Here is a 15,049-nt window from a genome sequence, read left to right on the forward strand (position 1 = left end):
TTCAAATGACATCTTCTGAAAGGTGAAAACATACCATTAATTTCCTGAAATAACTACAACATGAAGATAAATCCTGTTGACATGGAAGATTAAGTGTACTCCCGGACACTTAATCTTGTTTCTCAGCAAACTAAGGAACTGTTATTAAAAAGTATGAACACGGGGAAAGGATTGTACTGTAACGGTAGTTCTATATTTTCATAATAAACATAAATTATTTAGGGAGAGAGAAGGTAAAACATTATTTTTTTTAGTGACTTCTAAATTTCGATTCCTTAAGGTTGGAGGAAACGATTCATTTACTTAATCAGTTCTAACTCACCTCTGTCCCATTTATTTTTTTATCAAAAACATTAGCATACAATTGGCTTTTAAAAGAGAACTGTCTTGACTTTGAAAACTCTTCATGTGGACGTGTTAACATGCCAGCACACCCATTTCCCATGTTTTAAAGCCTTGCAGCCGGAGAACAGGAATCAAACAAACAGCCCCGTCCACTGTCAACTATGAGTTTGGCTGCCTAATGCTGGAGGAGCCGCCGATAAGCCTGCATCGAGGGGCATGCTGGGAATCCTTTCTACGCCCAAGATGGCGGCAGGATTGAAAAGTTGACGGTGTTTTTGCTCTGGTTTTCAAGCACTGTATTTCTGGATATGTTGGTTTTCTGACCTCCGTTAGGGACCGCACTGGTTGTTGAAGGGAAGTACTCTCGGGAAAGGAGGATGAGACAACGGGAGACGATGACAGATGCCTGTTAAGTAGCGCCCTGCGTGCGACCAGGGGGGTCCTGTTTCTGAGTGTTTTTGTGCATTGGGGGAAAAGTGCCGCTGCTGGATGGTAAATGTTGTTGTGGCAGCAGTGATGTCATTAGGGTCTCCAAGAACTCTTCCACTACGGCAATAATGAATACAATGATCTGCAGATAGAAATGGAGGAAGATGGAAAGAAAGCAAAAAAGGTAACTTTGTTCTAAACAGTACACAAGTTCACAAGACTTTTGATATGCAATTTGAACGCAGCCGGTAATGCACTGATATCGCTTTTCTGTCTTAGAAAAAATGCTAATATTCTTCCTGCAGGGTCTGCGTTTAGTGCGCCAGAGGTTTGTATGTGTGCGTTATTTTGAAATATTGGTCACATAGACCACTATTTGAGGAATTCTTCAGTGTTTACTTCACACTCCAGCAGTTTCAACTGGGCTGTGACAGTAACTAGAATCTTCAGGTTCCCACCCGGTTGTTTGACTTTCTAATTAGAAGGATATTCTCTGCAAAGTAACTGGATGTTTTTATTTTGTCTCGTTTTATCTTTGGCGAACGTTATTGTAAACTTGCATTGAACGTCTTCTCTATTTCCTTTGCGTGCCTGCGGATCGTTGGGCCGGTGTAACTGTTGTTGGTGAACCGTGTTACTCCTCCAAGTGGATTTTGGTCGATGAACCTTACCGTTGTGCTCCAAAGATACAGCCCAAGGTGGTCGCGTAGCTCGCTGTTGCAAAATTACCTCTGTTCATATTAATACATGTCACTAAAGTTTCGACAGTAAAGGTTTCGTAGTTAAGTATCGATAAGCCTGGCCCATAAGTAATCACTTCTGTATTTTTTGTTTCAGGATTTTAGCGAATATAATTGAATCAAGCATAGCATCAGTTCCGTTAAGCGCTTATCCAATTCAGGCTCAAGGTGATCCGGAGATTTATCCCGGGAAGCATTGGACGCCAGTCCATCGCAGGGCACACTTAGACGCGCACAGTGTCACATCGGCTCCATTTTTAAAAGAAGACCAGTTAAGTTACCATCGTGTTTTCGGATAGCTTGAGGAAACCTATGTGAACATGCAAGCTCCACACAGGTAGCACCCCAGGAACTCTACTCAGGGCTCAAGCTGTGTCACCTGAGAAAAATAATGGCACACAAAAAAATTTATTTATCTAGGTAGTTTGTGCTTAGTCAGTTATTAATTTCAATAAGAAATTAAATGATTTAGCCCCTGTAAACCTAGTTTTATGCCCACAATTTGTAGAGTTCTTAATAATAATAATAATAATAATAATTGCTTACACTTATATAGCGCTTTTCTGGACACTCCACTCAAAGCGCTTTACAGGTAATGGGGACTCCTCTCCACCACCACCAATGTGCAGCATCCACCTGGATGATGCGACGGCAGCCATAGTGCGCCAGAACGCTCACCACACATCAGCTATCAGTGGGGAGGAGAGCAGAGTAATGTAGCCAATTCATAGAAGGGGATTATTAGGAGGCCATGATTGGTAAGGGCCAATTGGAAATTTGGCCAGGACACCGGGGTTACACCCCTACTCTTTTTCGAGAAGCGCCCTGGGATTTTTAATGACCACAGAGAGTCAGGACCTCGGTTTTACGTCTCATCCGAAGGACGGCGCCTGTTTACAGTATAGTGTCCCCATCACTATACTGGGGCATTAGGACCCACATGGACCACAGGGTGAGCACCCCCTGCTGGCCCCACTAACACCTCTTCCAGCAGCAACCTTAGTTTTTCCCAGGAGGTCTCCCATCCAGGTACTGACCAGGCTCACACCTGCTTAGCTTCAGTGGGTTGCCAGTTGTGAGTTGCAGGGTGATATGGCTGCTGGCATAATACCAATGCTTTGTAAATTCAGGCGATATCAAAACCTTAGGCTTTTATCTGCTGGGATGCAATGTTTCTCTGTAGCATTTGATCCTTCCAAGGATGCATGTGTGTCTTGAAGGGTTTTAACTTGTTTGAGTTCAAAGCTTGCAAAGTTAAGTTGAAAAATGTTACAGATTTGATGGATCTTATGACTGTAAGGTGACCTTTAGGAAGGATTCAGACTTGCAAGGATATGTTTCCTCGTGGACAATATCTCTGGTATCTCAGAGCAGTTGCTAGTACTGAAATTTCCTGCTTAAAACTGACTTTTGTGTTTGAACCGGCCTAAAAGCCAGTTAAGCTACCAGTATGGTTTGGGACTGTGGGATGAAGCCCGCGTGAACATGGGGGAAACTATGTGACTACTTTTGGAAGTAATAATAAGTTATATGCCTTTTCTTTCATGGATTGTATGTACCTCTCCTATTGCCCCCTCGCATAGCCATATGTCTGTTAAGATTGTCCATTGACTAATTAGTTCCAGTTTGAAGATCCATTTATTTTTATGAGACATTGTAACTTAATGTGTAATAGAATAATAGGCAGAGTCCAAAACAAAGGTCTATAATTTCAGGCATACGATGAGCAAATGAGACAGCAGTACAATGGAATAAGATAGAATTGGAGAAAATAGATGGCAGCAGTTAGGCCAGATATTTTGCCTGAAATGTAGAATATATTCATCCCAGGAGTGAATTAAAGGGAGCAGAGCAGTGGTTCTAATGGTTTAATAAACCTATTAGGAAAATATAAGAGGAAAGAAAGCATTTTGTACAACAATTTAGAAGGAACAGAATCTGGTTAAAGAAATTGACCCGTTTAAGATTTGTGCTCTACTCTCTATGCTCGATTCCGTCCAGTTCAAGTTAATATTGTACTTCCTTTAGCCAAATATTTTCCTTAGACTTTATGGCTAAATAGTGGATACTTCTAGCCACGCCAGTCTTGTTTTAGCCTGTTTTCAAATGTGTTCTATAATTTTGTATTTTCAGCTTTTTATCTTTATATACGTTTGGCTTTTATTCACCCTGTGTAGCTGCTAACTTGCTTTGTTACTCACCAAAGAGTGTTATGTGTAGTCGCCCACATAACCCCAAAAATAGTCTGCCTAAATGCTAAAAATACTACATATAGAAGTAGAAAAACACAATTTCATTGAACATTTTTGCTGAAGTAAGTGACAATGGGTGTCACCCATTCCTATTGCAAGGAATAAAAGTTATGAGTAGATATGAATGTTTATTAGCCTTATGTTTTTTACTACATATAATTCTGCATAACTTAATGCATATACTGTATGAAATTAAAGTTTGTTGAAAGTCCATTTGTGACTGTTAACCTAGACTTTATTAACATATAAAGGAGAAATTAGAATCTGTGAGATGGTTCTGTCTCCTTTATATTATTACCCATAAGAGCTCATAGATTGTGCTTTAAAGGCACAAATATGTGTGAGAAATCCCTTTAAACCAAACTGGAAAAATATGTAGTCCTCTATGAATATGTTCAGACCATTCAAAGTCTGTTAAGCCTGATGTTTCAATTTTCAGAACTTGCTGTGTCACACTCAGATCATGTATATTTCTCCTTTAGGAAGGTGTTTTTCTTTCACACAGTGCAGCTCTGTGCTGTTGTTGGGGATTGTACTTAATCTTTTGCTGATTTTTAGTATTGAATTATTGGTTATAATTATTACCATTAGAAGAAAATGTAATAAGCTTTGCATTCAGTCAGAACACTAGCCAGAATTAAAATACCTGCTCTAACTTCCGATGTCCTGGCAATGTGTGTTTGATATACCTCTATTGTATAACAAGAAAAGAAACTATGCTCAATGTGTATTTGATCACATTTTCTGCCTGGAGAGGTTTATAGTCATATAATCTTCACTATATTTTGTATTTTGCAATGCTATTTTGTTATTGCAACTAATAGGAGATGAGCATGAAGCAATAATCTTGACTGAAGTCTGATAGTTTTTTTTTTCTTGCACAGTTTAAACAATGCTAAATACACAATTTTTTTGTACCTTCAGAGTTTATAAACTGTATGGGCTGAAAATATTTTGAGTGGCAGCTTATACACGTTTTTGGGATCAGTGTCTTTGAACCACAGCATTTTGAAACCATGACTCCCACACCATCCTGTACTGTACAAAGTCCTTATTTGAGACAATCAAAGATTTATTTCTGGATGAATGTCAAAGTCCTGTTTGTTTGAGGCAGAGCAGGCTTAGAAACATTAATGTCGGACTGGGATGGACATCCTTAGAGAAGCCCTTATATAGAAAGGGAGAGATAGCAAAAGTAAGATTGTGTGAAGCACCCATGATTAAAAAGTCATTTGCTACAGGATTTTTCAGACAAAGGCCTGGTTACAGCTGTTAAGAAAATGTTCCCTCTGCTGAAAACACTTTGTGGTTTTTGGAAAATTCCGTGGCTGTTGTTGTGAGTGTTTATTCCTAGAGGTTCTAAAGTATGAAAAAATCATTAAACTATCATTTAAACTACGTGAAAAACATTATTTTGTAGTGTTCTGTTTTTCAAACTCAAGTTTAATCACAGCTTTCTTTATTAGTAATATATTTCTCCACATCAAAGTTATTTGGCTCAATAAACACATTTTATTTTGCTCTGTGACTTTATATTGACGTGGACTTAGATTGAATATAAATCGTTTCAGCTGGTTTACTTCCAGAGTCAAAGTAGGCAGAATGTGCAAGTCAGTATAGAAGTTCTATTTTAATAAAGGGAACATTCAGATAGGTTTTAGAAGTTTAAACACCCCCCCCCCCCCCCCCCCAAATTCCTAAAAAATGTAATCCATATGAATCGGGAAAATATCTTGTGATGTCGTGAACTACAATTTTGTAACTGTATTTTAAAATGATTTATTAATTCCATCAGATTTTTTGATTAATCAGGGAATTTCCCTTTAAAGAATTGACTTCCTTTGTAAATTGTTGGAACAGCATGCTAAACATCCTTTTGGCAATCAAGATCCTGTGAAATCACAGTAATGCTCACAAATTCCATCTTATTCTGTGGAGCTAGTTTTAATATGATATGCGCCCTGTATTATAGTCAGTTTGCTCTCAAATTGTGCTAGTGACTGTTCTCACTGGGGAAAAATCTGCATTCCCAGACATTTTGTTGCATTCCCAGACAAAAGGTTGCATGCAATTCCATATGGAAATTCCTTTATGTTTTGGTGTTAAGCAGTATGTAGATAACTCCTCTAAAAAGTGGGGGAAGGGAAAATAGCCACAAAGGGAACACTTACTGTATATTGTTTTGTAAGAGATAGGACACAGGAATGATAATTATACTGTCTTTAGAAAGCTGTTTGAGAACTCAAGATAAAGCCTTTCGTTTTGTAGTTTGTCTCCAAAATGTAAAATTTAATTCCAGACCACCATGTGACTGAACAGATCCAAGAGCTGTAGCTTTATGTAATGTGAAATTCATTGTATTATAATTCTAGGAATTCCGTTTCATTTTTCAAATGCCTCCCTATAGTATGTTTATTGACTGGAGGGACTCAAACAGTAACCTTGGAACACATATTACATTTACTGCTTTTTTAACCTGCTTATTCTCATCATTTCTAAATGCTCATATACACCGTACTTTTCAGCATTTGATGCTCTTTTGCTTTTTAAGCACCGATTCACCTTCCCAGACCAGCATGTGTTGATGCATTAATTGTATGTTGTCTTGGTTGCAACGCCAAGTACAGAATATCCTGTGTGAGATCTTCTTTTCAACAAAATATTTGTAGCATTTTCAAGTACAGTTTGGTGGAAGATAGATGTCAAGTATTAACAAGGGTGTTAAGAAGAGGGGCAGACTTAACAATGACTCATTTTGGAGTGGTTTTGATGATTTAAAATTATATATAAGTTACTATCCTTTGAATGCTTCTGTACAGATAGCCAGGTAGATCTGTAGAATGAATGCAAGATATGACCACTTTATATTTTATATAGCTGGGAGCCTTAAAATAGAACATTTTCACTTATTAATTACTGAAATTGGCTAATTAGTCTTCAGGCTTTTTCCAAATAAATACACCAAATGTTAACTTTTGCAATATTCTATAAGGATCCTAAGAGCTCTATTAATCCCAATTGTGCAGTTATTAATAGGAATATATCAAAAGGAATAATTCTTCTAGTAATAACATAAATAATTACTAGCCTACTAATTTAATTTAATTTTCTTTTCACTTGATGAAATAACTAGGAAAAAGGTAATTAGTTACATGGATATATAAGGTTTTTTGTGCTTTGTGAAGTAAGAGAAAACACAAGTTTCTGGTGTGCAGGTGAGCTCATAATTTAGCTGACTTTCTATATGCTGCTCTGCTACAGTGCTTTACTATCTGATTTAGTTACCCCTAAAAATAAATAATAATAATAAAAACATAATAATCTTCAGTGTTCATAATCTTCAAATCTGAAACCGTTTCTGGGACAAGAGTTAACAAACTGCCATTTGATGGGCCTATTGATGAGGATTCAAAGGACTTGTGGAAAAAACAAGAGTGATTATTCTCTCCTTGTTTTAATAGGTACAAATATGTTGAACACACCAGTTTTGTACACGCTTAGGAACTACTGTTTCAGCTAAGAATTCCCATGAAATACATTAAAATAAAACTTTGTGTGGACCATGTTAATTAAATGGATCGCCACATGGGGTTATATCTTCATTGTTTTGAAAATTAGTTTTTGCAAAAATCTGAGTCTGTTTGTTTCATCATCACGGAGTCCTGCTATGCACTGGGAGCTTAGGATGTTATGTTGATCGTTAAACATCCTACAGGTGTCAGTCTGTAATACAGCAGACATGATTAAGCAGTATATATCTGGAAGGTACATTGCTGCTGTTCGTGATCCAACCTTGCATGCTGCTTAGATATATAACGAAAACTATATCCTCCAGATCATTCCAGTAGACAACACAGAAAGATGAATGCTAAGTACCACTTGAATGTATACTGTATTCTGTCTGTACCATCCACTACCACCAGTGGGGGGCAGTATCAGCAAGCGGAATGAATAACTTGAATTATGCTGATTGTATAAACCACAGTTCTGAAATGTAAGTCAGAATTCCTATTTAGTATTCATTGAAAATGTCAACATATTTGGATATTATTGGCAAACAATAAGAGGCTGTTGCATGCACAGTGCTCATCTTCTTTAGAGGGGAAAAATAAATTTCAAGAGTAATAATGGGTAATAAAGACTTCCCATTAACATTTATACACCACCCCCACCTGAGGCTATTTATAAACATACAATGATGCATTTAATGGTGAGTTACTATAAAAGCTCAGGATATTAATTTGTGATAGCAAGAGACTTTCACATTTTGTGTTCTTATTTTTTAAGTAAGTAATACTGGATTTAACTCAAAGCTCAATGCTAGTGATTTTTAGGAACTGTGGTCTAAGTCTAGGCTTTGCTTTAGGAGGCTAGGAGCATCCTGAGGAGATCAGATTTTCTGTTACTCTAATGAAAGGTGTTTCACTGATAATGACAGCTACAGGGCAGGATACTATAATTCATTATTGTTTGCTCTATGCTGGGGGGGGGTTCCGTTTTACTTTCCAACACCAGTTTAGTAGAAAGCCTCTGAGTAACTGACAAACTTCAAATGATAAAATGCCTGGATTTACATTTATAGGTATGTTCTGTTTAGATATGAGTGAGCAGGTATTTCATGTAATTGCGGTTACAAATGATATATGCCTTTTCCTTCCTGGAGAAGAAGATACACATAAAGGGTAAAGAAAACAAGAGTGGTTTTCTGTCAGCGCATGACAAGAAAAGGTTTTTTAGATTGTAAGCCCAAAAATGTGACATCTGATAAATGTAAAAAAACAAAATTACTAAAATGAAGACTTGCAACAACTAAAGAGGATTTGTTTACAGTAGAGATGCAAGTAAGTGCTTCAGAACAGATTTTAACACTAACACTGAAGATAAATACCATATCTGTCCCAGAAAAATAAATGGAAAAGTGGTACGCTTTCTTTTTGCTTTTTGTTTATTTTTCACTCTTTTTAGATTATTTTTGATCCCTGCTAACCTCCCACCGGTGCTCCCGCCCCCTCCACTGGGGCCTTGACGTTTTACCAGTGCCCGCCGCGGCGCCTCCCCCACCACACTGTCACATCAGGAAGGGAGGCAATACATGAATGCATGTCTTAATGCGAGACTGAAGTACAAAAGTTTCTTAAGGTCAGGGATGATTGCCTCCCGTGAATCATGTGAAGGTGATGGATTAAGACAATACATGATCTGCACTGCTGTATACAGCACATAAGGCACGTTACAAGACATAATAATAATTGCTTACAGTTATATAGCGCTTTTCTGGACTCCACCCAAAGCGCTTTACAGGTAATGGGGACTCCCCTCCACCACCAGCAATGTGCAGCATCCACCTAGATGATGCGACGGCAGCCATAGTGCTCCAGAACACTCACCACACATCAGCCATAAGTGGGGAGGAGAGCAGAGTGATGAAGCCAATTCATAGAGGGGGATAATTAGGAGGCCATGATTGGTAAGGGCCAATTGGAAATTCGGCCAGGACGCAGGGGTTACGCCCCTACTCTTTTCAAGAAACGCCCTGGGATTTTTAATGACCACAGAGAGAGTCAGGACCTCGGTTTTACGTCTCATCTGAAGGACGGCGCCTGTTTACATTATGGTATGTTATTTATGGCATTAGGTATGGCATTAGGACCCACACAGACCGCAGGGGGAGCCCCACTAACACCTCTTCCAACAGCAACCTTAGTTTTTCCCAGGAGGTCTCCCATCCAGGTACTGACCAGGCTCACACCTGCTTAGCTTCAGTGGGTTGCCAGTTGTGAGTTGCAGGGTGATATGGCTGCTGACATCTCGCAAGACGTCTCGTTAGGTAGTAGTTCAGGTGGGTAGCTGCGTCAGCATGCGTAGGCTCCAAAGGAACAAGTAATAGGTTTATTCCATGCTGAAAAAAAGAAGAAAGAAATGTTGTGTTCTCTTTCTTCTTTTTTTCAGCATGGAATAAACCTATTACTTGTCTCGTTAGGTAGCATTGGTGCCAGAGCATGGCTGGGATCACCTAGTCACTACTTGCAGGAAGCAAGGAATACCCTTGTGTGTGTCATTTTTTTTATAGTGATTATTTGTATAGTGATTAATTGGCGATATTTGCAGAACATAAAAAGAAGGATGTTGCCTCCAACTGCAGGAAGATGATACAATCTCCTTCTGGCAAGTACACAGGTGTTTCATTTAATAGACTTGACAGTTTTTACTTAGTAACTTCATCAACATGGGTGATCGGCAGGATTCCTTTCATACAGCCCTAGATGCCACATTTTCTTGGCTCATCCCACAGCTGTTCAAAAGGCTGAAATCTGTAGTATATGGCATCCCTAATATTTGCATAGATCCTGCTGTAATGCTATCACATAAAGCTAAGATCTGAAAACATGAGCAGTATAGTGCTGTCTAGTCAGGTTGCCATCACTTCAAGTGAAGTTCTGAAGCGACTAAGCATGGACCGTCACGCTCGGACCTCCAGATTCCCAGATTGATCTGTCACACACAAGGATTCTCACATAATGTCTGCTCCATGCATCCATCGGAGCAGTCTTCATCAAATCTTAGAAAGCTTAGAAAGTCCTAACCCCTTCTGCAAGTATTTTCTCTAAGCACTGCTATGTTTGCTGCTTTCTGGATTTTCAGCAGATTTAGGAGACAATGGGTTATATCACCTGATCAGTTACTGTATGTTATATTAGGGCTTAGTGGTTATATAGCAAGGTTACCGGAAAGAATGACATTTCGGCTTAATTCAACATTCAGTATAAAATCCATAATCCAAAATATATTTATTTTCTAAAAAACATTTTTTCTTTGTGAAAACCGTATTTCTGTGGCTTATAGTATGTGCATGATTTGTGAATGCTGTCTAATACATTTGATAACTTTTCAGACCTGCAAACAAACATTGCCTGTAATAACAGACGGTAAAGTAAAGGTCATATACAGGAAGTGAAGCTTGGTCGAAGACAGACATGCAGTAAATAGGCAATTTTATAGTTGCCACTACATAAAGAGACAGGATAAACCACAGGCAGAGCTAAATTGGAGCAGTAGAGCAAACCAGGTTTTACATGTTTGAATAACTTGGGTCTTAGCTTAATTTTGATGTAAGTTGGGTGATTGTTAGAATTCTAAAATTTTCCCAAATATTTTATTAAGAGCTGTTTTATGAAACAAAGTATAGCCAAAATCTTATACATGGAAGTCAGATGTTTTTGAATAAGCCTTCAGTTTACAAGATTATGTACACACAGTGAGGCCTTTTGGATTGTTACCAGAACGGATTTAAAAAATAAAACTGCACCACCATGGGCTTATCTTCTTTTAGTTGCTCATTGTGACATCTTTTTTGGAATTTTACAGGGAATTTAGTAAATTATAAAGAGCATTCTTGTTAGGTAGTTTTTAAAGAAACTTGTCTTCTATTAAAATCATTTTTTTCCAGCTTTTTCCTACAATCTCTACACTTTACTACTTACACTTCACTCAGATTTCTGTGGTGACGGTTCAGTTTAATTATCTCTCAAAGAGGAAAAGCTTTGTCTTTTAAGAAAGCTAGTAAAGTCATGCCTGGAAAACATGTGGCGCTGTCACTTGGTGTTCCATCGTTTCTGCCTTGTAAATACTCTGAGCTTCTGACCCCCTCATTCCTGTTTGTGACCATAAAACTCCTTGGCAGCTTCTCCATAACTACACATGGAGGGTGTGATCTGTAGGCTACTTCACAGCTCCTATAGAAGTTATTTAAATATTGATTTGGTTTAGGACTTAACATATCCTGTACTTTGAATTTGAAACCTCTGGAACTCTGTTTTAATGATAAAAGTTCCTTGCTCCAAAATTAAAAGCTATCACTTCTCAATTACTTTTCCTTTCTGCTACCTTGCTTGTAAATATATCTGACTTTCTGCCTGACTTATTCTGTTGAGGACATCTCTCATTGTTTTTGGGTGTTTATGGTTTTGAAGTCTAGTGTGCTTTCATTACCCTACACATTTTTGAGAAAAATATATTTTTGTATTTTTTCGCTAACCTGCATTGTAATGACATCACTTCTGATAAGACCTTATCAAATTCAGTGTCACTGTGGCCCTGGAAGCACAGGGCACACACAGACACAGACATGCACACACTCATACCAGGGCCTATTCTTACAGAAGCCAATAAACCTCCCTGCATGTCTTTGGACTGTGGCAGGAAACCGGATCACCCAGAGGAAACCCATGTGAATATGGGTCCCAGTGCTAACCTTGCGCCACAGTGATGTGGATCTGTAGAGCCATTTGGGATGCTACTGTGCTGTATAAAATAATCAAGTTCTCTGATTGCAAGTACAGATTTAATCCTGAAAAACTATTATTGTATCTTGTATATGGAAAGAACTTCCACAATAAAATGGTTGCCTTTATGGCTGTGTTAAAAATTTCTGGACCCCAGCATATGACTGTCCTTACTATGGATTAGTGGTAAAATCACCAACTATGGTGTACTGTATAAATGTAATTCATTTTTTGGCATACTGTATGTATACTGTATGGTCCTGTGATTAAAAATAAAATACAGCATATATATAGATATATGCATGTTTGTAGGTTATATTTAGACATTTATCAGCAGTTCTCTTAATATTATGTATGACTTAATTTGGAAATAATATTCTACTTTCGAATTGTGTCAAGATTTAAGATTTAAAATATTACATCTTAAACATTTTCCATTTAATTTGTTTAATCTTTTTATCGCTTTTATCTCAGAGGAGACCTTTTCTTGCTCTTAAATGTTTTTTCCAGCTTAATCAAAACTGAAGAATGCAGGGCGGGGCAAACAAATGTTGAGCAGGATGCAACACCCTTCTATTTTAGCCTTCATGACTTTCAGTGCAGATTCTTTGTTAGTTTCATATGGTGAACTTCTTTCCATTGGGGAAAATGAGCAAGAGTATTGCCAGAGTAGCAATCTGTCTCATCGCTCTGTTTAATTGTATTCTGTTTATAGTCTCCCTCCCAATACTATGAGTGATGAGTTTATACCTACAGTACATTCTGTATTAAGATTGTTATGTAGGTGTTTTCTAATTCCAGCTTTTCTGCAATTTGTTGACCTGATGTAATGGCAATTACAATTTTATTGTACCAGTATATGCAAAATATGCAGGAATGTTTTACTACAGCAATGATTTATAGAGTTATTCTTTTTCTAATGCGGAGACCTCGGTTTCAGTTTTCTCCGGGTATTTTAATGTGGCCTCAAAATACTTGCTCCTTGTTGTCAGTGTTTACAGGAAACATTGCTGTTACCAGGTGTGACAGATATGTTTCAACTCAAAGGAAACAGTTCTAACTTCTGTTCTACCGTTTTGAGACTGAAATGTTACAAGTATAACTTTGTGCTGCTATCTGTGTTTGAATGGTTCGAAGAGTTTTCTGTTCAACATGAGTGAGTTCTATATCTCAGTAAGGTGTGATTTTCTTTCCAGATGTAGTTTGGAATATAGATGGTCTGTTGCTATATTTGAATCTAGTTTAGAAAAAATATTTTTTTAACATTTGCTACAGTATGTGTGGGACTCAGGATTGAATTCTGTACCTGAAATGCATGCTAATACTGTTACATCTCACCCTTCAAATGTTACATTTGAAAACTAGTTGTTCAGTGTGTTTCTTCCTACTGTTAATAACAGGATTCAGGGGTGAATTTAAGACCATGGAACAGCTACAAGTTGTAGCATTTTTTGTCCAGGACAGGATCCTGAGCAGTAAATCCCAGCGTGTACAGGATTTAATTCTGAACAATAAAATGAAATAAACTCAAACCAGCAGCAGCTGATCATTAATATTGTACATTTAATTTTTAAAAGAACAGTATGAATGTATTACTCTGTTCAACAGAGGGGTGGTGGTGGGGTTAGACTTATTAACTGGTTCAAGCATTTTATTGTGAGGAAAAAATAACACTGTAGGATTACTGTTAGACCCTTCTCAATAAGGTTCCAAATAGAAGTACAATCTGGCAAACGTAAAAGCTCTTCCTAAGCCTGTATAGAAACAGTCACTCATATCTTTTATTTGATCAATAAACTGTGATTGATTGATTGATCTTCCTCTACAAAGGCGCAAGGTGCTGCCCTGCTGCCTTCATAGAACACAGGTCATTTATGTACCAGGATGAAGACTAAGCTAAGGAAATGAGATTTAGTAGGAGCTAGACAATAAGTAGTTTGTTAGTCTCATTCTAAAAAGCAACCGAATCCTCAAGAAAAGCAGATTGAGCGAAACGGTGTACCAGCATTTCTAGTATCAGACTTGTGGACAGAAATGTCCATTTCAAGTGGGAATTTTGAAATGTCCACTACACGAAAATTAACTAATGCATGGCTGTGACTACAGTTGACATTCAGAATAGAACTGAAAGAATATGAAGTAGCTAAGAAATTGGCAGTAGATGAACAGTCAAGAAAATCCAGATGTACTATACACTGAAATCGATTTGAATTAAAACCATTTAAAATTGATTGAGTTTGGACATGTCAGTATTAATAGTGTAGAAACATTGTATTAGGTTTATTGCTTTGGTAAACTTGAACTAGTAACAGAAGTCAAGGTAAATTCATATTAAAAACTGTATATATTCAAAAGATGTAACATTTAGCACAAGAACCAGATATATATAGATGTATAATGAATGTCTTGCTATACCACAACCCTGACCACAGTTTTCCTTAGCATAGTTGTATCCATGGAGAGTAGCTTCTCTAGCAAAGAGAGTTGCCTTTTTAGCAAAAAATCATTATGTAGGTATAGGTTTCATTTAAAAAAATATACCTTTTGATCAATTATAAACTCTTGAGAACTGCAGCCTTATTACTTAGTTAATGATTGGGTGTTTAAGAGTTCAAATCTTAGATAATTACTAGAGGAAGTTTATATTTAGAAATGGTACATGCTGAAATTTTCAAAAGATTGCTCAGTCATAATCAATGCCACTGCCCTGTGGTGAATAGTAATGCCAATGTGACCAAATAACACTAATGTTGTAATTAAAGTTATTTTAGATCCATTATGAAACCAGAGCTATCCTGTTTATATGGGCATGTGTGCAAAATTCCCAGAAACAAAAGACTTGAGGTTTTGAAAGCTCAGTGACCTTGATACCGTGTAAGACAAAACAAATTACAGCTGAAGTCTGTAATATACCACCAATACTCTGAACATTCAAGTCCAGAGAACATGCCATATCCATAGCTCCCAAACTGGCAGCTTGGATCACGGACATGGTCAGACT

General features: G+C 37.5%; 1 protein-coding gene across 1 annotated transcript in view; it reads left to right on the top strand.

Annotated features, from left to right (window-relative positions):
• The first annotated feature begins 568 nt into the window (after positions 1-568).
• ccm2 (CCM2 scaffold protein) overlaps positions 569-15,049 on the top strand; it is a 35,076-nt gene continuing 20,595 nt past the window's right edge. Inside the window, exon 1 of the mRNA XM_088624957.1 lies at positions 569-958. Within this exon, the coding sequence (XP_088481083.1) occupies positions 929-958 (30 nt within the window). The 5' untranslated portion in view covers positions 569-928. The remainder of the gene's footprint in view (positions 959-15,049) is intronic.

Source organism: Lepisosteus platostomus, chromosome 3 (genome assembly GCF_059453375.1).
Source record: "Lepisosteus platostomus isolate fLepPlt1 chromosome 3, fLepPlt1.hap1, whole genome shotgun sequence".
NCBI lineage: Eukaryota > Metazoa > Chordata > Actinopteri > Semionotiformes > Lepisosteidae > Lepisosteus > Lepisosteus platostomus.